General features: G+C 41.0%; 1 protein-coding gene across 1 annotated transcript in view; it reads left to right on the top strand.

Moving 5' to 3' along the window:
• Nucleotides 1–24,708, top strand: part of LOC115041216 (neural-cadherin) — a 277,317-nt gene that overhangs the window by 246,048 nt on the left and 6,561 nt on the right. Inside the window, exons 34-35 of the mRNA XM_029498542.1 lie at nt 4,219–4,399; nt 10,755–10,999. Of these exons, the coding sequence (XP_029354402.1) occupies nt 4,219–4,399; nt 10,755–10,999 (426 nt within the window). The remainder of the gene's footprint in view (nt 1–4,218; nt 4,400–10,754; nt 11,000–24,708) is intronic.

Below are 24,708 nucleotides of genomic sequence, written 5' to 3' on the forward strand. Positions count from 1 at the left end.
CAAAGCTGGCTTAACATACCCCGGATCTCTTCTCGTTACCCTGTTTCACTTAACCAGACCCCGATATTGTATGCCCAGTGTGGGGCCACTCCCAAGCCACGGAGAAGGGTGAAATGGGCCCTGATAACCCCAAAGGTCATCTCAATTGTGCAGAGGGCTTTGGAGAGGGCCACAATGAACCAGGTTTGAGGCCCCGCACCAAGGTCAGGATAGGGGGTCATCAAATATGGGTGGCGTGTATATCCCCTTTCCCCCAGCAGACCACCACTGAACTGCCCTTCAAAAGAAATAGCCTTGATGAGTATCAAATAACACAGTTTCAGAACATAATGAAGGTAATATTCAGTCTACAGTTGCCATATGCTGCTCAGACCTTTTGCATAGTGGATTGCCCTGCTGCTTGCTGAGGCTCTCAGCATTGCCAACAGCATGTATGTAAGTACCAATGAATTATCTATTCAATTAATTAACAAGCAAATGAATCATTTTTACATTTCGTTCTACTGTCGTTCTTGTCCTCTAAATCATTCCATATGGGATTATATCACAAGATATCACAAGAAGGCTACAGATAAATTAATAAAAAAAAAAAGAAGACTTAAATCACCTGAGGCAAAGAACCGCAGCACCACACATCTAGTGTGGACATCTGTCTCTCTTGTACAGAACCTCGTTCGGAAAATCAAACAGGTTAACTCAGTGAATTTCCTCTCTCTCCTCAGAGCTCTTCTTCCGATTCCAGCACCCACATCGATGGGTTCGGGCTCGTGTAAAAAACAGACAGGTCATTTTCCAGTGAGCTAATTGGTCAGTGGGCGGTCTTGTATACCTAGCCAGATCTTACCCAGAACTTAATCTACTCCAGGACAGTAGGGTAATGCAGCCTCAGTGTCAGTTCAAGGACGAACGCTGAAAAGATAAAAAGAAACCAGCTTCATGGTACCAAAAACCCCGGAGTTAACCCGGAAGTGACCTCGCTACACTGAAATCCAACTTAGGCTCAGCCCAGCCTCCTGGACAGCGAGGGTGTGAACCACAACAGAAATAAAAACTGCCCCATAAATCAGCACTCACCACTGCTTTTTTTCCCACAGCGCTCCTGTTGTTGGCTTTTTCCCCCTGCTGTGAAAAGCAATCAAACACAATAGCACAGCTTCACGAATGGCTACCTTCCTCTTCCATCTCTCCCTCCTCAATAAACACTAAACCTGTGACAGGGCTTTATCATGAGAATGAAATATCTGTTGCTTTGTGGCATTTGCTTGCAACAAATGAGGACCAGGTATTCATGGGCTCTTCTGCAGCGTTATCAAGCTTTTGTGTAATAGATTGGTCGCTCAGATTTTTTTTTTTGTTTTGTTTTGTTTTTTCTTGTTAAAGCCTGTAAGCACAGGCAGACTCCATCACTGCTCACTGAGGTTTCAGCTAAGCCTTGATTAATTTCCTTTGTAATACTGAGTACGCAAAACTGAGCAACTGGGTTCAACTAAACTAATAATGGCTATTTAGATACTTATTTACTGCAAAAAGAGAATGAGCTTATTTCTCAAACTATTTATTCAAAATTGCTTGCTAAAAAAAACAACAGCTCCCCTTCCTCATATGAATAAACTCACTCAGGGGGCTCAAACACGCACTCAATGATTATTTGTTCTGAGGCTACAATTTACAGCCAGTCTGAGAGAATTCATTTACCAGACAAGCTGACTAGGCCCAACTGAGGTCAGTGGAATCAGTTGCAATATACAGTTTGTGGTAATTGTTCAATTGGTTCTTGCATAAGACACCAACAAAGAGAGGAGGGGCCGGAAACGTGTATACGAATGTCAGCTGGTTCAAAAGATTCAAGAGTCTGTGGAGAAGGATGGGAAGAAACCAGAAATAGACAGAAGGCTGTATGGTAACAGTGAAAAGAGGAGGTCAGATCTATAGAGAGACACAGATATGAAGTGAGAGAGAGCTTCCAGGAGTTAGACAGTAGGACAGTAAGAGGTGTAGACAGCTGTGCCTCGGGCAGTAAAAGTCAATGCATGTGTTTGTTAAGTGTACTTTAAAAGCATTTTCCTTCAAAGGAGGCAGCCTTGATAGATGATGGCGGGGAATGTGTATGTGTTTGCAGGTTTGCTTTACCATGTATTCGGGGTCTGAGAGTTTTGTGCGGACCACAAGCTTAAACAGCTTTTTGGGAGTGTGTATGTGCAGCCAGGCTTCATTTAACGTTAATGTCATTTATTTTTGAGTTGCTGTTTGAATATTCAATTCAGTACAATTCATCACAATTAAAGGATAGTGCAGTTTGTTTATTTTTTTTTTTTTGGGTTTGTTTGTTCTTTTACAACATGAGAATACGGGAAAGTTGTTAAATTAGATTAGTAAGAAATTTTCCTTGACCAGTAAATATAACGAACAATAAGCAAATTGTTTGACTGTATTACTCATTTAGAACGTAATGTGGGCACATTGGTGTGAGCATTAATGATTCATACTGGAAAGATGGAGTTCATGCAGATGATGCCGTTATCTTATTCAGATAATCGGGCACGGCATCGACTTCTTCCTGCACCATGCATGAAATGACTGTTGTGACGGTGTTCTGAAAAAGCACTCGACTGAAGACTATCATTGGCTGCTGCTTCCCATATAGCTTTGAAGCCCCACTTATACCTCAACATGTGCTTGGAAACTCTGATTATACATTCTCCCGTGTGTGTGTGTGTGTGTGTGTGTGTGTGTGTGTGTGCGTGTGTGCGTGTGTGCGTGTGTGCGTGCGCGTGCGGGCACACGTGTGCATATGCATAACAGAAATTTTGAAACCTGTTTATTTTGAAACCTATGATGGATAATGTGATCAAAACACAAATATATAATCATAATAATTATTATTATTATTACAAAAAGAGAATGAGCTTATTTCTCAAACTATTTATTCAAAATTGCTTGCTAAAAAAACAGCAGCTCTCCTTCCTCATATGAATCAACTCACTCAGGGGGCTCAAACACACACTCAATGATTGTTTGTTCTGAGGCTACAATTTACAGCCAGTCTGAGAGAATTCATTTACCAGACAAGCTGACTAGGCCCAACTGAGGTCAGTGGAATCAGTTGCAATATACAGTTTGTGGTAATTGTTCAATTGGTTCTTGCATAAGACACCAACAAAGAGAGGAGGGGCCGGAAACGTGTATACGTCAGCTGGTTCAAAAGACATTCTATATAACAATAATAATAATGGTTATTATTATTATTATTTTTCAAATATCAGTGGAAACATCAAGATTAAGAAAAACAAAATAGTAATTGCTGGCAGAGACAATTAAATGATTACTAAGTCATCACTTTCAAAATTAAGAATTCACCACTGGTCGTTCTCTGTCAATAAAGTCATTACAAACTACCTGCAATTCTAAGATTGTGGTCTTCTTTTGGGGTAGGACAAGGTGAGAGTGTAGACACTACAAATCAGTTTCACATTTGTATAATAATCTGCTGAATATACTGTGGAAAGTTCAGTTGTGGTGGGGAAGTCTTGTATATGTGATGTTTACAGTGGATAGATGAAAGATTTTTTTTTTTTTTTTAAGCAAAGTCATGACAATTAAATCACTCGATCTTCAGACCATGCTATACAACACATTATAAAAAGTGATATCCAAAATGTATGAACAGGAGCAATTTTTAAATATAACCACCCGGATCAGACTCAGTTGGGGGTTGTTCCTATTGAAAGCATTTTCCCTTTATTTCCACTGTTTCTCTGGCTGAACATTGTCTTTTCTGGTTGCCGCCTTTTGCAAATAGCCTTTCAGATATGTTTACCCCACTTTGATGAGTGTCTCAGGCATTTAGCAGAGCAGTGACATGTGTAAACAGCACAAAATGTGACATCCTACATGCATGCCAATTTTGCATTTAGTGTATTTCACAAAAGTGTGAATGGAAATAGATGCTGCAATGACGCCATTGCAGCAAGAGGGTCTCAGTGCCACCGTTTCCATTCACAATATGTGTTTTTGCTCAGCCTTGGTTAGTAATGAATGTGACAGCAGTCTGGGTCTTAAAACACTTCTAGTGTTAGAAGTGAATCAAGTAATCTATCAGGGACATGTTGTTGATTTGCTCACTGGGCACATGAGACTCTGTGCAATTAAATTTAGCTTCTGTGTAGGAAAATGTAGGTAACAGCAGCTGAATTCTGCTTTCCATTTTTCCTTTTACAGGCTGCATGAGGGACTTACGACTCAACGGGCGCTACATGCCGCTGGACAGCCAGCTACGAGATGGGGTGTCCCAGGTCAGCATTCAAGGCCTCTCCCTTGGGTGCTCATCTGACTCCTGCAAAAGAAACCAATGTAGCCCGCCTTTCACCTGTGTTGACTTGTGGAGAGTGCACGAATGCAGGTACGCACATTCAATCCCATTCACACACGATGGAAAGCAGGATTGCATTTGGCTGTTCCGCATTCATACACACACACATCGCATTGATACAAAGGCATGAGGTCACACACAGCACACTCAACCTCTGAAGCTATCTTCAAGCTTTTGACCTCTGTATTATTTTTGTTTTGGGTCAGGCAAATGTATTTGAAAATAACCCTTACCCTGAACTGCCTGAGAAGATGGGAAATAGCAACCTTTAGCTTTTGAGGCTGAGCAAATCTCCTACCAACCATTTTGTGGCCCAAACAGCATTTTCTCACATGTACATAAGGTGTTGGCCGGGAAATGTGGTAACCATGCACCTACCAGGGAAAAACAGATTTAAAAAAAAGTTATATAGAAGCTTTTCACTGAGCACTTTTAGCGGCAGTGACACAAGGGACTTATTTACAAAAATCTGATAGTTATTCAAAACCTTCTCATGTTCACAGACTTTACACAGGGCAGTAAAGTGAAGCCAATGACGGAGAGCCTTAAATCTCAATCTAGCATTCAATCAACTGACCACCAGGGGGTAACTCCACTGGTTGTAAAAAGTAGTGAGATTATATTGCAAATCAACAGGTTTCTTCCTCATCTGAGCTCTTCCTCATCTTATTCTTCTTGATTCTTACTGATTTTGAGGGCCATGCATGTTACTGTATATACAAAGAAATTAATTTGTTTGTGCGTCACCGATCAGTTTTTTTAATCGATTTATCCAAGTGCCACGCTGGTTGAAGGAGGAATATGGTGTCATATCAAACATGTCCAAGCGACAGCCAGGGTCGGTCCGATATCCAACACCATAACACCACAGGAGTTTACCTGGACTCATAAACCCATACAAATATTATGACACAAGTAATCCAAGAGAGGTCTCAGGATAAAATGACATTTCATGTCCAAAAGAATCAAAGGGCAACGTCACTGTGATGCCATAATGTTAATCCAAATTATTCTATTACTTACTATCACACATTTACTGATTTATACTGTGTTTTCTACAACTAAGCTGGTTGGTGGAGGGACACAATTGCAGGGCAGTAATTGTGCTTTTGAGCAATCAAACAACTGCATGTCTGCAGGTACACCGGTCCACTAGATAGGCACATTTGTCCTGATAAATTTCCAAACACAAAATATTGATGGAAATGTTGTATTGAAGGATGAAGCCTGATGAGGTTCGGTTATTTCAGTTATATCAGGTTATGTTATTGTCCAGTTTTAAAGCATGAGAAACTCCTGTTGATGAACTGAAGTAGTGACAGCAGCAATACCTTTATTCTTCTCTGCATCAGTATTTGTGAGATAAACAAGATTGGCTCATGAATTGCTGGCTGACTCCAGAGTATACTGTGGCAAAAGTTTAGCTGGGATCGACTTCTGACCTTTTTTTTCTGTTTTTATAAACCTAAATGAGACTTCAGAGGGACTTACAAAAGTGGAAACCTCATAGGACCCGGTGTGCTCACCAACAGCCACTTTTTCCTTGAAAAGAAAAAATGAATTCAAGAGTGAACACAACCTGCTCTGTCACTTAACTAGACCGCTAAAGTGTTGGCGGTGAAAATAAATCATTTTCACAGACCCTGATGGGATTCACAATTTGCTTGATCAACATTTCTCGTGCATTAATAAAATGGATTTCTGTATGAGGTTTTGCTTGTCAGTGGGAAATGGGAAATGTTCCGCAATGAAAAGGTGCAGAAAACTAACAACCCTCTCATGTGACACAGACTGATTCAAACATCGGCTGCTCTTAGCCACATGCACTAATCTCAGCACTTTTTCTGCCACTGGAAACATCAGCCTCCATTCATTCTCTGCTGCCACCCAACTTTTGATTTGCCTTTCTTTTTCTTTTCACCTCCTCTGGTCCACTCACCCACATCTTCAATCCACCAAATAGTTATTTATTTATTTATTTATTTTCTCGCAATAGCTCTCATTCTTGCATTCCCCTTCTGCATTTCTTAGTCTGTATGAATCTCGTCTTGCCTGCTCATGCTTAGTTCCTTTAAAACTCCGGTAACTATGCCACACAGCCACGACTTATTCACATACGCTCACAGACCCTAACATGCACAATCAGAGACAGCCTCCTCCATCCTTATCCAACTTACTTTTTCACCTCGCCATTTCTCAAAACATGACCCAAACCCTGCAGGATGATTAGTGAGCAGTGAGTGCAGGCTCCTGTTTGATCATTCTCAGGATACGCTGTCAAAAAGAAAAATAGATAGTATTGTCATTGCATATTCCTACACAACAAAATGGGGTTATAAAATACATAAATACATGAGATACAATAAAATAGTAGCATCAGCAACTATTAAGAATAACAAGAACCATAAGACTAGAAAACGAGAAAAATCATAAAAATGCAAAGTGTGAATCAAAGCGTGGAGTGCAAGTGTATTTCAGCCTTTCAGCAGTATATTCATAGCCCCGGGGGAAAGTTGTTTTTCAGCTTGTTTGTCTGTGCCTTCATGACCTTTAGCCTGTTAGAGGGAAGGGTGTCCATGCAGTGGCCAGTGTGTGTGCAGTATTCTCTATTATTTCTGCCCTCTTCAGTTGCTGCCTGGAGTATATATCCTCCAGCCTTGGGAGATTGGCGCCCATGATCCTTTCGGCAGTTTCAGTGATCCGCTGTGTGTTCTGTCTGCAACTGTGCGGCTGGAGTGCCAGAGTGCAACACTGTCAATTGTGCGTTTACAGAAATTTAAGTGGAGACACTGGGGGACTCCGGTTCAAGTTAATGTTTGTAGGTAGAAGAGTCTCTGCTGTGGGGGGTGGAGGAGGTGTGGTTTCCAAGTCCGACATACTGGGGTCTGCTGGTGTGAGTGTCCAGGCTGAGTCACAGAACTTTGTTGATTAAATGGATGAGCTGATGGCGTTAAAGGCTCAACTTAAACTTACAACTAACTATGTCATTATCTTGTACCCCAAACCTACTTCAAAGACTGAGGAGCATTGTTTTATACTGTGTGTTACATTTGGCCAAAAAAAAAAAAAAAAACACCCTTTGGACTCATCCAGTCTTTGGGAGGCACAATGTGACTATAAACTGTAACTATTACAGTTTCAATCATAGCTCTGGTCAAGCTTTCTTTGATTTGGTAAAGTTTACCAACTCCAGCTAGCTTTTTACCCTAGAGTATTCAGTGAGCCAAAAACAATTTAAAAACTGTGCATTTGTTTACAATAATGATAGTGATTTTTTTTTTTAAGTTAAAGTTTAAGAGGGACCTCTATTTCATTTTGATTTTAGTCTTGGTTGCAGTTCATGGCAGGCTAGTGCTTTGTTAAAATTATGTTCGTTGATGGGTTAGAGACCAATTTGTCCTGAAGATCTTTTGTTTCTCAGAGGGAATGTTAGAGCCTTTTGTCTCATCAACACGATGGTTGGAGCTTACACATTGCCCATTTGAGCTTGTTGTTGAGCCCAAATAGGATTCTGCTAAAATATTACCGCACTCTAATATCAGAGGTAGTTACAGCTGCACAAACAAACAACGCTGTTTCTTACTTCCAGGTGTTCTTTGTGGATTATCAACAAGCGACTCTGACTTTTGTAGGTGGAATATACACCAAAGTCAGGCTGATCCATCCTAACTTCGCTTTTCTCCATTGTCTCAATTTTCGTACCTGCTGCTATTGCTAAAGTAAAACCACAATGAGCTTTGGTTCTTATCTGAAATCAGCAAAGTAGATGGCTCTCATGGGTGCGCTGAAATGATGCTGCATAGGCAATCATTAAAGCCCTAAAATCAGTTCCTCTGCAGATAGAGAGAAGGAATTTTTTTCTATTATTGAGCTTTTCTTCAGGTACACCACTTTCAGACTCACTGCATTCAACAACTCCATTACTGGCAGCAGCAGAGATGCTGTTTTCCGAAGAGGACTTGTGAATAACTCCACCGTGCACTGCCTGACCAGCACTGACAGCATTCAATACTCCGAGTTAGCTGCCAAGCATAGTGCAGTGTTTCAACAGTCGGATATTTTTCTCACGAGTTGGTGGAATTAATATTAGCAATAATGAGCCAGGATTTGTATTTGTTACTGTGTTGGTCAGAAACACAACCCCACATGAGTACTAATTTGTCTGCTGCATGTGCACAGCACAGAGACGCCTATTAGTCATAGCAGCTTCATATGCTGAATATACAATGGTGCTCTGTTTGAAGCTTGTTCCATTGACTCCAAGATGGCAGAAGCTTTCAACTGACCATTTAAACAAGGTTTAGCTGCTCTGCTGAAACAAATGCTGGTCAGAAGAATATTTACTAAATATGTTTTTATTCCTGCACACTCTAAATCGGTCTGTATCGTATGTTCTGTGTACCAGCAGCAGCCACAAAAGAATGTGAATACATTTGTTAAAATATAAAATAATGTCTTAAACTTTCTGGGTGCACATGGAGTTTAACAACAGGTGAGATACATATACTGTTTGCAAGTTAATTTAACTCAGAACTCAGATTTTCAAATATTATTATTTGATTTGGCTGTTATGCAGTTGCAGTTTTCATTGGACGTCAGCCTAGCTGTGCCAGCTGGCAGTTTATGGTTTATGATTTTATGATTTAAGCCAGATATTTGAAACTAAATGTGGGCAAAGCTCACACTTGGGCTGAATGAACAATGGATCAGATGATGCACCCGTAGTTTAGGAGAGGGGTCCATTAAAGGCAGATCAAATGAATCCGCCGACATAACAGGTGATTGATAATTTACGTCTTCTGCTCAAAGCTCACCACCATACTAATGACTTACAAGTCCCCGCTGATTTTGAGGATGTTTCAGGAGTTTGACGGTCTGGTCATTTTTTTCCTGGTGTTTATTTGGGCCTTTGGTCCGATGAAACTCAAGAAACACTGCTTAATGTCATTTATTTCTTATGCATCACTTTAGATGGAACGTTAATATTCTGTTGCAAAAACGTGCATCAAATCACCAAAGCCCTCATGTGTGCACATGCATTCTTGTGCAAGTGTTATATATATTATATAGGAGGGCCGGAGCTGACTCATCGCACCATCGAAACCATTCATTTATCTTCTACCGCTTATCCGTTTTCGGGTCACAGGGGTGCTGGAGCCAATCCCAGCTCACACCAGGCGAGGGCGGGGTCACCCTGGACAGGTCGCCGGTCCAATTCAACATGCAAAGACAAAGAACCACTCACACTAACACCCACAGGCAATTTAGAGTTATCAATCCGCATAAATAAACATGTCTTTGGATGGTGGGACGACGGAGAACCTGCAAACGCCACACAGAAAGGCCCCAGGTCCGGAAATCGAGCCCAGGGGCAACAGCAATAACCACCACGCTGCCGTGCTGTAACATTTCAGTTATACAAGTTACACCAAAGATAATGAGAATGATTTCAAAGACCTAAAATCGACTGCTATTAGACAACACATGTCAGCAGAAATGTCAAGAGTAAAATGCTGCTTACCGATCCAAAGTGTCAAACCTTTGAAATGTGAATGCACATCAACATAATTCACAAAGCAGAAGATGCAGTAAGTTATCATTGTAGTCTGAGTTCAATGGGAAGAGGAAGAGGAATAATTATGAGATAAATGACTGTGCCATTTTCAGTTTAATGCTGCTGTTTCATAGTAAAGTTGAGTCAATATTTATAAGCATGAACAAATCTCCAGAGACCGGAGGCAAGTTTCATCTCTGATGTCATCAAAATGTACAGCCTAGAGCTGCTCTATGCACACTGAATGGGATACTGAATTAATGGGCTCATAAAATGTTTGTTTGAGCTGTTACACCCAAATGAGCTTTTAATTATCGTGGTGCTTTCTGAAGTGAGGCAGAAAATGTGCCCTTGTCTGCATAAAATCATCCTAGTTGCTGCCACTGCCACAGTCAGCGTTCTCATCTCCTCTGATTCATTCTCAATTGAGGTGGACATCTGTGTGAGACCATTGATTAAAGCACAATAATTGATGGATTTTGCAGTGGAAATGGTTATGAACGATGTTAATTCACACATTGTTTTATATTGTAAATTCATGTTTTTCTTCACTGTGCCTTGTGATGCTTTAACTGTCTAGTATGATTTGTTTTATCCCTTTGGTTCCACTGTTTCCACTGACGTGCTGTGTTCTTTTGTTGGTTTTTGTTTTTTTGTTGCTATTATTACTTTGATGTGCCTGTTACTGCTTCTATAATGACACAGTTCCTCAGTGGGATTATTACACATGAATCTAATCAAATCTGGTGCAATGGGCATCCAAGTCATCTCAATTTACATTTAATTTATGACTTTGTTTCCCTTTTGTCCCCGTCCAAACCGTCTCTGCAGATGTCCTCCTGGCCACATGATCCGTGTGAATGGGTCCAGAAAGTCCTGTGTATACACACTCTGCGCCACACGGCCTTGTCATCGGGGAACCTGCGTGGCTCAGTCGCCGTCCAAATTCACCTGCCACTGCCCGGAGGGCTACAGAGGGCGCCACTGTGAGACGCCACTGGCCATCTACAGGGAGGATGTGGGCCTGAGCTTCAGCTCCCTCTTCGCCATCTGTATCTGCTTCATCGCACTAATAGGTACCTATTGCATCTACTGCATGTTACACACACACTAACGAGGAATTGATTCCTTTTGATTTTGTTTGTGTTTGAGGTTGCACAGTTCAAAAGAGGAACTGAATCAGGATCAAGAGTGACCTCATTACTCTGTCAACCTGGGGCTCATCCTCCATATTTTATCTCCTATAACTATTTTCAAAAAAGCACATAGTTTGTTTTTGCAGCAGTCATGCTTCCCAAACTGCAATCAGTCAATTTCACTTGTGATAAAATGTCTGTATTGTTTTTGCCATTTTTTTTAAGCAAGCACTTCACAGCTGTGTACACCAACACAGTAAACTCTGCATTTGGAAAGGCTAAAAAAAAAAAAGAAATAATAATTAAATAATCTGATAGTTGATTCATAGAATCAAGAGACAGATGGCTCAATCACCATCATAAAATATGGGCGGGTGGGGTCCCCCATGGATACGCTGCCAGTCTATCACAGGGCCGTCATATAGCGGCAGAGGGATTCAAATAACCTTTCACACCTACGGGCAATTTACAGCCACCAATTAACCTGAATCTACATGTCTTTGGAGTGTGGGAGGAAGCCGGAGTAACTGGAGGGAGCCCACGAAGGCATGTGGAGAACAAACAAAGCCCACACAGACAGGCCACAGGCACATTGAGCACTCACCCCAGCACCACAATGGCATTCTTTATATCGATACAGGAGACAGAGGCAGTGAGATTGTACCACTTGTGATCAAATGTCTATTATTTTTGCTGCATTTAAAAAAAAAAAAAACGTATACACATTACAGCTGCAAACATCACATACTATATTATGAACATTACATCTACATTACAAAATTATTTAAAATTATCAAATTATTTATTTGAATAATCAATTCAGTTTGCCACTGGTGGACTCCAGTGATGTTCTAGATCCTTCTACACACCAGGACACATGATAAATGATACATGACACAAGTTTCGAGCTTTTGAATTTAGATAGATAAAGAACGATCATAATTTAATGCTGATCTGGTTATACTGCACTGTTATATTTTGATTTCTAACCCGTATAACCCACTTTATATAATTTTTTCTTTTGTACATCACATATCTTATGTTTTATTTACGTGCGTGCGTATCATAATCCTGATTCTGATAAAAATGGCAATTTCATCCATTAGCACTACATCTACCTCACAGAGTGTGCACAAAGTTACTGTAAGGGGTGATAGCACTTTCTGAAGCCACTGTAAAACAAATTAACACATTTTTTGGGAATCTATGAAAAACAAAATAAACACACTCATGCTCATATTGTAATAAGCTGTATAGTATTGCCTAAAGGCAGTCATGGACCAAACAGTCTCGAAAAGTCTGGAAGTATGGGAGGACTCGTAGGTCAGGACTGTATCTGCGAACTTCTGCAGCTCTACTCAACTACACCTCTCCTTGCCTGTGGGTGAATAGAGAGCAACACACTGGTGTCTGTTTGTCCTCCTGAAGGATCCTGCTCTGAGAAAGTGCCTCGGGCACAGCCGTACGCAGAGAATGGGTTGTCAGTACAGTGACTGGTTTCCCTTTTTTAATTGAAGACAATAAAACTGAACAGTAAAAGGCAGCATGATGTACAAAAGAAGAAAACAGAACAGAGATCTAAATAAGATCTGAAAAGAAAAACAAGTGAGGAGTGGAAAAGACTAGAAAAGTGGAGGCCAAGCACAAGCCAGCATGAGAAGGGACAGCAGCTGCTGGCCACTGTTGTCGGCCATTTCTGTTTGTCTCATTAGTGGTTCAAAGGTTCACCTCCTCCCCACTCTGAGACCACATACAGTTCAAATGATCATCCCTCCTTCTCCCTCTCTCACTGCTACTCCACAGTATCTCAGCTTGAACTTGTCGTTTGGCTCATATTCAATGCATCACCCGCCCTTGATCCTGCTGAGGCTCTGTTCTGTTTTAAGTGTTAATTACTTGATTTGTAGGCTTACGAGGTGCTGTTTACCCAAGCCTGCAGAAATTGAGATCAATGCTCCAGGGGCTTTGGTAGTCATTTCAATTTTGCTCCATCGGTTAAGCGTTCCTCACTCAGAAATTTAAGTAGCAGCAGAGACTTTTTTAAGGTCACCGCTCTCCAAATGTTTGAATTGTGAGTACAAAAGAAGGGTAGCAAAAAGGAGAAAAATGTGCTTTTGTGTGAGAATCATCAGTGCAGAAAGAAGAATCCACTTTAGTTCTTCATGTATTTCTAACCTATTATAGGGTCTTGTATTGTCAATCATCAACTACCTGAATCATGATCTGACCCTGTTTCTGCTCTGATTTTGCTATGAAAGTCATGACTGGAAGTTGTGATTTGTATCATTCTTAGTTTTTCCATTGGGTGGATTTGTCTTGGTTTTTATTAAGAAAGTGCCGTTGCTTCAGTGTCTTGACCCTAAAAAGCAGACTTAGCAAAGATCGGATCTTCAAAATGATATATCCAAATACAGCAACTTTTGATAACGTGAGCTGGACTTGGTCCTGCACAAACAAAAGGCTTAGAGTTGTGCAGATGCATGCTGTTGATTGGACTCACTGGGTGACTGGCAGATCTGACCGAGTGGCAGCCCCGACGGCGCCCCTCTGGGTTTGTGACAAGCTAAGGAACAGCACAGCTAGATTCCACATCAAATCACAGTGAGCTTTGTTGACAACAGAAATGACGACTAAGATAGCCCTCCTCAGGTCTTTGTGTAGCTGGAATACTGGTTTGAAACTCAGGGAACACTCCCACTTGTTTGTGGTTGTGTGCAAATACCATTCTCTCTCCACTTACTCGTCCTCACCTTCTCCTTGTGTTTTCAATTCCTACTCCCAGCGCCGCTGTTCTGCATTCAGAATTTGCTTCTATGCACAGTTTGACTTTGAAATCCCCATCTCTTTTTCTGCAACTGGCAATTTTGAGTGTCTCATAATCTATTCCTGCTTCTTTCTTTTTGTAAAAAAAAAACAGGTTTGATGCATCTATTTCTAAGTCCAATTCATGGAGGGACGGTCTATGTTGTCTGAGTCATAATTAACACAATAACAAACAATGGCATATAGTCAGGCTCTAATTTCACTGCAAGAGAAATATATATTTTATAAACATGACAAATGGAAAATTATATCACAGTATGTTGAGAGTTGAAAATGAAATGCCATTCAGGGCCTGCTGTTGTTGTTTGCATTCATGTCAAGTTGAGCTTACTGTTGGTGTTCTTGTCATCCTTACTCAGGTGTTTGTCTTTGTCTTTACAGTTTCTTTTTACTCTAAGTCATGAATTCTCAGTTCAAGAACATCTCTTGTAACGTCCCTTGGGTTGGGTTGGGTGAGGTATTGAAAATTACCTGAAAATATATTGACTCAAAACATCCGTCTCTGTTTAACTGTCTTCTCTTTCATGAGGTTTTTTTCTATCTCACTATTGTGTTGTCATTTTTTATCCTGCAGAGAGGGATGTGCTTTTTCCTGCTAAGCTCATTGGTCTTGTATGTGTAACGTAACAAATTCCAACCTTCAAAATTTATATATGTTTCAGTTCCTCAACAAACATATAAAAGAATCATCTATACAGTAGCTGTTTGGCTTTTCTGTCTGTGAGATTGATAGGCTGTTCCAATGATCATAAAGGATACTTTAGTTTGTCTTGTCTGTTTCTTGTCTTTGGGCACCCTTCGCATTGGCTTTGTAAAAATTCATTCATTCATCTTCAGCTGGAGCCAATCCCAGCTCACATTGGGCGAGGTCGCCAGTCCACCTCAGGGCCAACACACAGAGACAGACAGAGACAAACAACCACTCACACTCACACTCAGACCTGGAGGGGCCACTGTTTCCTGCTCCAACACAGCCGATTCAAATGAGAGACTCCTGATCAGACTTCAGCAAAGCTCGATGACGAGCTGATCGTTTGACATCTAAAACATCTAAAACATGCAGGACAGTGGTCCTCCAGGACCGGAGCTGGAGACCTCTGCTTTAGAGTCACCAGTTAACCGGAGGAAACCCACGCAGGCACGGGGAGAAGATGCCACACAGGAAGGCCCCAGGCCCAATGAGCACTCCCCGCCGCACAACCATGGCTCCTTCATTATTAAGTCCAAAACCATTTTGCTGTGAGGCAACAGCGCTAACCGTTATGATGACGTGCTGCAGCTTTGTAAAAATATTCATTTTAATTATTTGGAAGAGAGAGTTCTTTATGCTTTTTTTTTCTTGTCTCTAGATGTCCTGCGCTTTAGAAATGGTTGAAGTTTCTTGAGGATGCTCAAGGGCAAAGTGAGGCTTTAGTGCAGCACTGCTTCTGCTTAAATACTGCTTTATACTATTAACACCGTACCTCGTGACATTAACCCGAGACATTTCCTAATTTTTACTTAAGATTTGGCCTCTTTCATTTCAGGGTAACAATATATTTGATTTAAAAAAAAAAAAGCAGCTGTAAAGGCAAAGAGAGTAAGCTTGAACATTTGACTACAAAACCATTGGGGGGGGGCAACAGTAATGAAGAGACAGAAAATAAAAATGAGAATTGCAACATGAATCATTATTTCTTGCAGACATCTCAGATGCTGAAGTTTTACACAATCGTTACAAATACATAATTAAAGCTCGGGTACATTCAGCAATTAATCACATGAGCGATCTGGGCCCAGACGGAGGTAGAAAAATCTTAGAAAGAGGCGGCACGCGGGGTCTCCATTCATTTACAAAGACTATGTTTATCTTTTCATGAGGGGAGATTACTTGAGAAGTGAACGAGATGTTCAATTACTGCTATTAAAACAGGAGAAGTGTTGTAAAAAAGTGTTGTACTTCTTAATCCGCAGTGTACTGGTTCTGTGACGAGCTCAGCAGTCATACAGACCTAAAGTGCAAAGATTAAAGAAGGATATCAGGGATATCAGGGACAGCGGGGATGTTGGTCAATGGGGGACATACTAAATTCATTCTGCCAATCTCTTCTGCCAGATGAGCGAAGCAATGATTTCTGCATTGATTTTATCTCACCAATGTGCCGCAAGGTCAAAATTTCTCAGAGGTTATCTTTAGGTTTTGTAGGATGTTTGGAGAAAGATAAAAAAAAACAGGGTAACAGTTGATAACAGTGGAGAAATATCCATTTTTCTTTTGCCGTGAAGTTTGTTCACGACCAAAAGTCATATTTCTTTCTTTTGAATGGGAAAGTGAACAATCCACTACTTTAGTCAAACTGCAGATCTTCCTGGTCAAAGATGAGTTCCAAGACAAATGAAATAAGTTTAGGAACTTTTGAAATTCGGTCATGAAAAACACAGCAAACTTTTAAAAGTAAAGGATAGTTTCTAATATTTCAAACATGGACTGTGGATAAGGATTTGGTGCTCTGCTGAAGATGCTCCTGCCTCTTCTTCATCCAATTTAGCCTTCGTTCGGACGCTGCCACATGCAAACTGAGCTGTTTGCATATGCAGCAGCTCGATGTGACTGACAGTGGACGAGTTGGCTGTGATTTTTCTCCTGTGATGAAGTTTAAGGTGTAAATAAAAGAAAATTTATGATAAGCTCTCCCTGACAGTAAGAGCTACTTCATAGACACATAGTGCATCTGCTGTTATTTTAAGTGTAGTGAACAAAAAGTCAGAACTAGCAAAAGGTAAAGTACAAATTTTGGAAAATACACTTGCTTACGTATTTCAAGTATCTTAAAGTGAGTCAGTGTTTCCCTCATGGTGCTTTCACATCAGACCCACAAAGAAGCCAATATTTACTTTATTTCCAATCCCAAATGCTTTTTGCCTCCTTCTGCTGTTCCTGTCTTTTTTTGTTGTTGTTTGTTCGTTTGTTTTAAGAGTGTTGGTCCATTTGGAGGAGAAAGAAAAAAGGATTTTGTAATGATGGTGTTTTCTGTTTTAGCCCATACTTCACACATCAGGATCCATTCACCACATGGATCAAAAAAAGTTGTTTTTTGCCAGGATTGCTTTGTTTTGCTGATTTGGTGGATGGTTTGGGGGTTAGTGTGCGCTTATACTATTTTGTGGGAATAGAAAGCATTTTCAAAGATAAACACTTTAGCCTCATTTGTGAAATATTGGTAGAGTAAATATTATTTCTCCTTAAAACAAGAGAGATCTTCTCCATTATAGAGGTACAGTTGTGGTCAGAAGTTTACAGACACTCATCATGGGCATGAATGTCATTAATTTTGGGATTATAACTATTTATTTGAACTGTTCTCTTTTCGGGGTGGAGTGATTATAAAATATACATCTTGATGAAGATGTTTTAAAACAAGGCTTGGGTGCACGAGTTTGAATTCATTTTGGATTTTCTTTCATCCATGCATGGTCGATATTATACATACAGGTTCAACATATACATACAGCCCCACTAATATTTACTTAACCCTCCTGTAGTGTTTGGGTCAAATCTGACCAATTTACAACTTAAAACACATAGAGAACATAGAGGAGGATGTCTCGGAAGTGGAAGACAACCTAGATTTTGATCCAGACTTTGGGGAGACTGATCTGTCAACAGATGGAGAGGGAGAGGCACCTGAAGAACAGGCACCTGAGGAGACATTCCAGTCCAATAAAGATCTGGGCAGCATTGGTGACTCCTCTTATTCAAAGGCGCCAGCACATTCCCCGCACTCCAGCCTCTGCCAGTCTGGTTAGGAGTGTGCAAGCCAGAGCCACTGCCCTGGCTGCCCCCCCCCAGCAAGGACATGGGCAGAAAAGGAAGCGCTCTGAGCTCTGTGCCCCTAGAGACAACAAAACAAGCCTGAGATGCTGCAAATGTGATGCCTATGTTTGCAAGGCCCACTCATGTGCATGAATTCACATGAGCACACACACAGTCACACATACACACACACACGTCATGTTGAGTTTGGTCTTTGGTTTTCCATTTAGTTTTTACATTACATGTTCATTTTGTAATACATTTTCAGTTCCTATTTGTATTTTCACTGCAGTTATTTTATGTCTAATTCTATAAATTCATGTTAAACACTACTTTGAGACATCGCTCACAGCTAAAGAATGTTGAATAAAAATTTGGTGGTGAAAAATGGTTTTTGTGCTAATTTAAGAGCAGTTAAAACAGACCGGTCAATTTTGACCTGGAACACTAAATTATGGGGTGAACATAACTTAACAGGTGAACATGACCGGAGGGTTAAAGGACCCTTAGCAAGTTTCTTCTCAACCAGACGCTTTCTTTAGCCATCCAAAAGTTTCTGTCATAACTCTGGCTGGATATTTGACCACTCTTCTTGGCAGAACCGGTAAACTTTATTTAAATTGCTTGGTTTCCTAGCATGGACCCGGCTTTTAAGCATTGTCCACAAATGTTCATTCGGGTTGAGGTCAGGGCTTTGGGAAGGCCATTCCATTAGCTTAATGTTGGCCTGCTTTATCTCTTCTAAAACCAGTTTTAATGGGATCACGTTTGGGATCATTTTCCTGTTGGAACAACCAATTGTATCCAAGTCTGTTGTTTCGCTCTTTTTTTTTTTTTTTTTTTAAATAAAAGAAATGCCTACAATTGCAGCCTCAAGACAAATGATCAGAAAATTCAAAACAATCAGCTTACAATGGCCAAAAGCAAAACACAGTCAATTTCACTTAAACGATAAGAGGAAAGTCAATCTTCGGCTCTGACACCGCATCAGCAAGCAAAGAGCCTGACTAAAAACAGAGGAGACAGCCCCTTATTGAGTCTCCCAGCATATCCAGCCTCACATTCTGCAGAATACTCAAATCGCTCCACCTGAAAGTGCATTAATACCTATTTAAGTCATGAGGAGCTGGCTGCACTGCGAGTACATTAAGATCCACCCAGGCAGTGTAAGTCACAGACAATTAGTGTGATAGGGCTGTCTGCTCATCCACAGCCGGGGGGAAGGCAAGGTAGTTTGCATGTACGCTCACATTCAGTCTGCAGCTTTCAGGAGGACACGTGGCCTGACCCTCTGCCTTACTGCCTCCTCAAACATACATATACATATCTAATATCATCCAGCTGCACACTAACAAAAGTAGGAGCAGACATGCACTTGAAAACAGAAGGAAAGGAGAGGTTGATTTCAGGAGCAATTCAACACCAGTCATGAATGTAAACATAGCAGCAATTACATTCAAGTAGCTGCTCTGATTTACTGCGTGACAACAGTGTGATTATGTGTAAACATGTCAGTACGTGGCCTTAGTGTTTGAATGTCTTAAGGTACATAAGGAGCCGTAGGGGGCAGGGAGTCACAAAGACAGCCTGCATCATCGCTCTTACTAAAGTCTCCCTATCTAACACAGTTTTCATCCTGCACTGTGAACACAACACATTTCTTTACAATCTAACGTTAAGGTTATTGATATCAACATGGGCGTGGATAATTTTCATTATAAAAGGAGCTAATGTTTCATGTTGGGGAGTTTAATATTCGTATATTTTAATAGCCACTAAATTATTTTCCAATTTTACACAATCGTTTTAAAAAGATAAGATAATTTATGCCTAGGTTTGATCCCCAAATGAAGCAGAGCAAAAAAATAAATAAATAAAAAAAGGCTTTTGGAATGGGAATGAGAGAGAGACAGGACAGCCAGAGGATGAATGATGTGCAGCAAAAAGCACAGGCTGGTTTCAGACTAAGACAATGTCACATCAATCCATTTTCCAACAAACAACAAGCTGTAGACTCAGTAGGATGGATATTTGGGGATCTACTCAGCCACCTACAGCAAGATGATGTGGATCAAGCCTCCGAACAAACATTCACCTAAATATGCTCTCCAGCTGCTAACTTCTCGAGTGTAGGAACGTGGGGAAAACAAGCAGAACTGAATGTGCTGGTTGCTCTTTTTGACTGTGCTGTTCTCCTCTGTTTGCTGTGTGATTTGTAAACTGCGACACAAGGCCATATGTGACGGTGCCTCTCCAGATGGGGTCTGGTGGGTCAGTCTAAATGGAAAGTCTGGGGCTGATTTTTATTCCCTCTCCATCCTTGCTCCCTCCCATAGAAGTGATGATGAGAAGTGAAGTTAGTGGTGATGATGATGCACCACATGTCCCCTCTGTTTGTTCACGCTTTGAACCTCACCGGCTGCCAATGACCTGTAAACTACAGAGCAAAGTTTGCTTCCTCGGTCTGTCATTGCCTTGCCAGGGTTTCATCCTGCAGCCGGCTGTAAACCAGACGCAGGCAAAGACACTCCAGGCTGATATTTAGTTTTATGTCAGGGTTAGGAGTAGTTTAGAACTGATCTGCATAGATACATAGAACAAATGGCATCTTTTGGGGTGCACAACTAAACGAATAAAACTTCTTTTTGAACATTTTTCACCTTAATGATTTAGTAGCAGTTGTGCCAGCAATGGTCCTTGGACTGTGTTTCTGAATCTTCCTCCTCTACTTAGACATAGCCTTCTAGCTGTGTGGAGGAGAGAGAACATTTCTCTTGAATTTCTTTTAATTCCTTTAGAGCTAAACAAAAAATAGAACACTTTCTGCAGCCCATTTCAGAAACCTCAGCATTGCTTTTACAGCAAAATTGACCTAAATGCAATTTCTATTTGACATAAATCCATCATGTCCAAAAAAGTTGTTGAAAGTTTTAGCCATATCACAACAAGAAGCTGCACCCAATTCAGCCTGACAGAGACTTGTACCAAGAATCGAAGCCTCAAGCACAATTTCATTTTACACACTAGTCGAACAACTTTAATTGGATTAATTAGAGTGCTATCCAGTTTAATCCTTTAAGCACAACAGTAACTCCAACTTGATGTTATTATGGACCAAGTTAGATGAAACATTTTAACATTGCTCCCCGTAACTAACTTTACGTGTAGACATGCTGCTGAAATAAAATGAAAATATATTTGGTTAATGAATGGAAAAATACATCTCCTCCTTCACTACTCAGAAAAAGGTTCCTCTTGCTCCCCGTTGTGGGAACATTGGGAACCTCACCTGAAAAGTTGGATGACTACACAAATAGTCATAATCCCACCAGATTTAACGCAGGACCATAAACCAGCAATGAGTTGGGAACAATGAGTGTTTTGACCAAGATGCTGCCTCGATTTGGGCACAAGGGTCCCCGTTTCTGGTCTTTACAATTTCGAAAGAGGGATGTGTTTGCATCCAATTGGTCCGCTAAACATGAACAAGCAAATATAATTTGTGCAGACCAAACGGTCTTCTGCTCTCTGCTGTGGCTCCAATAACGTCAGCAGAACCCACAGCTGTGTTTGAAGGATTCTCCTGACTCCTTTATAAAAACAATCATAACAACGACAACAACAATAATATCATCATCATCATCATCATCATTATTATTATTATTGTTTTTGTTGTTATTATTATTTGTCACCATCTACAGGGAGAACATTGAAAGTAAGCCAAAGGGGAAAGGCCTGTAAAACCAAAACATCCTCGAGTAAATATTTGTCACCTCTCAACTCATCTCAACTCTCATCCCTCTAAAAATCAACCACTGACAGCTCCTCAACCCAAAAGTTTGATATTCATTGTTCACTCATTGCATTCATATTTGAACAGTAATGTGGCCAAACGCATCCTTCACATGAGACTCCTCATGGTTTGGGAAGTTAATCTAACCTTGACTCAAAGTTCTGTGATCATCGCAATGAATGTGGAGCTGATTCCTCACTATGTACTATGAGGGGCAGTGTAAGAAGGGACCCCACTGGATACAGAGCAAGACCAAAGGAGAGCAATTGATTTATTGGTTTGATTTGATTCAAAGGGCATTACAAATATATCATGGCTTTTTAATGAAGTTGGTGTTCAGGTGAGCTAAGAAAGCAGACTGGGGCTTATGAGAGTGAGGAAAAGGTAGAAAGTTCAGCACGGGTGTCTTGATGAAATAAATGGAGGGAAAGTTTGTGAACTAAAGTGCAACAAACACTGTAGACATTTATTGGCCTTGGATAAAGTATTACATTAAGTTTCCATGAAGCGATTTACCGCTATTAGAAACACATTTACTTCCAGTTTCTTTTCCCAAAAATAGGAGGAATTACGGTCCTTAAACAGGAGAGCTGTATCACCTTAAAGTAATGAGCCAATATTTGTCATTTTCCTGCGGACATAGCCATTTGAAACTCAGAAATAAACACTTAAAGGTTTCCAGAAGAACGACAGGGAGCTGTTGGGACTGGTCTTTAAAAACCTTGCAGTGAGAACAGTAGTGATAGATCAGGCACATAAGACAGATGTCTGCAGTAAACAGAATTATAGTTTGATGAGGCGAAAATCAATGCCATATTATTGACTTGTGATGATGTACTCATAGACGCTGATCTCATTGCAGAGTAGCTCAGATATTGATTGTCTGAGTGGAAACCCCATTACACACTCATCCAGCACCATTTGAACTGCTCGGGGTGCAGTGGATTTCCCTACTCAGTGAGTAGCAGCAGACCGTTTTTTTTGTTTTTGTTTTTTTACAGGCCCTCGGCAGAACGTTCAATTGACATTTGTCTATTCGTTTTGAGACATTTTCCCCTCAGCTCAGTTAGGAGCGTTGGAAAATGCCATACGGAATTGGTCCCTCAAAAACACTTCATCTCAAGCTGACTGCGCTTTCCGACTGCAGTTTTGACACTTTGAAGTGAGCTGACTTGTATGAGATTTTGAGCAAGCATGTTCAGTATCTCGTGTGCTGCAGATAGCCTAAGGCTATCCAGAAGAATTCAATGTTGTAGTTGTTGCTAAAGGCCGAGGAGTAGAAGGAGTAATGAGAGGAGAGGCTCAGAGTGAGGCATGAGAAGCCCTTTACCTCTCTGCTCCCTTGCTCCCTGGTCCAATTTGTGTAGCGGCAGCCATCCACCTAGTGGAGCTGCCTTCACAGCCCCGTGCTTCCACGACTCCACCCATGGTCTTCTTGTTTCTGTCAGTCTCTCTAACTCTACGGACAGCACCAGAGCTCCCAGTAGGTCCAGTATAAAACCCCCAGCAAGTTTCACAACATATGCAAACGGAAGAAGACAACAGGAAGCTTATCTGCATTAGTCCATCATCATAATTCTGCATGTGTAGCTTCTCACTGTCTGATCAGATCCATAGAATTCATTCACAAAGGAAACAGCCAGTAACGTCGTGCTGCTGTCCTGAAGTCAGCTGGAGCTGTGTGCTCAAATCTGACACGCTACATTTTCTACAGTGATAAAATCAAATTAAAGGTTGAATACTGTCCAATTAAATAAATAAAGGGCAGCCCAGCGGCATAGTGGTTAGTGCTGTTGCCCCACAACAAGATGGTCACGGGCTGTCCAGGGTGACCCCGCCCCCACCCAATGTGAGCTGGGATTGGCTCCAGCACCATCACGACCTGGAAATGGATAAGTGGTTGAAGATGAATGAATGAATGAATAAATAAAAACTGCATACATGTCATTTGTGCATGGATCGTTGTACAAAAGATCCGAGTTCATTTAGCGTCGCTCCACTATCTGATTGACGTAATGCCTCGTGATGCTGTCTCAAGATGAGATTTAAGTGGGCCAGCCTGAGTTAAAAGCCTTTGTCCAGTTCTTAGTCCACCTCCATCCCTGGGCAGGAGAGCAATTTAAGTAGAGAGAGTTCGAAAGTTAAACAAAGGGAGGAATGATTGTCAAAGAAAGTATGGGACCTTGGAGGCAGTGTAAACAAATAAACACATAATATCTCCTTTCAGGCTCATTCTTTACGCACAAACACACACACACACACACTGTCAGAAGGCCGATCATATTCTCCATTTCTCTGTTTGCCCTCTAGAGAGGACCTTTGAACAGAGCAGATTCATCTTGTACGCCCTGACCTCCAGCTTCCTCACTCACTTCCCCATGGAGCTCACACTAGCCACTTCTTCCAGCACACGTACACACTCGCTGCTGAGCAGATGGGAGCAACACAAAGCAAGTGTAAACACATTAAGACAAAAAAACTTTGAACGGCAGCGCGCCTCTTGTGTTTGCGGTTTCTTTACCCCGGTCTAGCCAAAGGCTGTGTTTCCCCGACTCATACAAACATCAGCCCTAATGCATGAATGGAGGAGGATATTGAGGTTATTGATCCATGTAGTGCAGAACAGTTTCCTCACAGACGCTCAGCGTCAGATTTCTTTGCTCGGCCGGTAGTCACATCACATCCTGGCTTTTTGTTGTTTATTCTCTCACCCTCTCGAGTTATAAAGCTAAACTTGATTTCTAAGCATTCATCCAAAATTAGCGGCATGCCCATCACACGGAACCAGAACAGCAGCAGCGTTATTATTCTCGCTGACACTCTGATTAAATAAAAGTGCAGCGCTTGACAAAGAATGAGAATATTAAAACAATGAGATAAAATCAGTAGGGCAAGAAGAAGAAAACGTCTTCTGCTGGACAATAACCACTGGTGACTACACTTTTTTTTTGTGTGTGTGTGTGTGTGTGTGTGTGTGTGTTTACCAAAAGGAACCTGCATCACTTTCACCAGTTAACTGTCTCCTTTCTTCCTGCCTTTTGCTGGACAATCTCACTGATTTGCATCATTATTACTGAAATTGAGACCGATAATATAAAACACTTACATAGACTTTCTTTTGCAGAATATTACATCACAACAAAATCAAATCAAATTTATTTCTATTGTGCCAAATCATAAGAGTTATATCAACGCACTTCAGCTATACAGCAGGTCGAGGCCGAACCCGCTCCTGTTTCT

Source organism: Echeneis naucrates, chromosome 3, assembly GCF_900963305.1.
Source record: "Echeneis naucrates chromosome 3, fEcheNa1.1, whole genome shotgun sequence".
NCBI lineage: Eukaryota > Metazoa > Chordata > Actinopteri > Carangiformes > Echeneidae > Echeneis > Echeneis naucrates.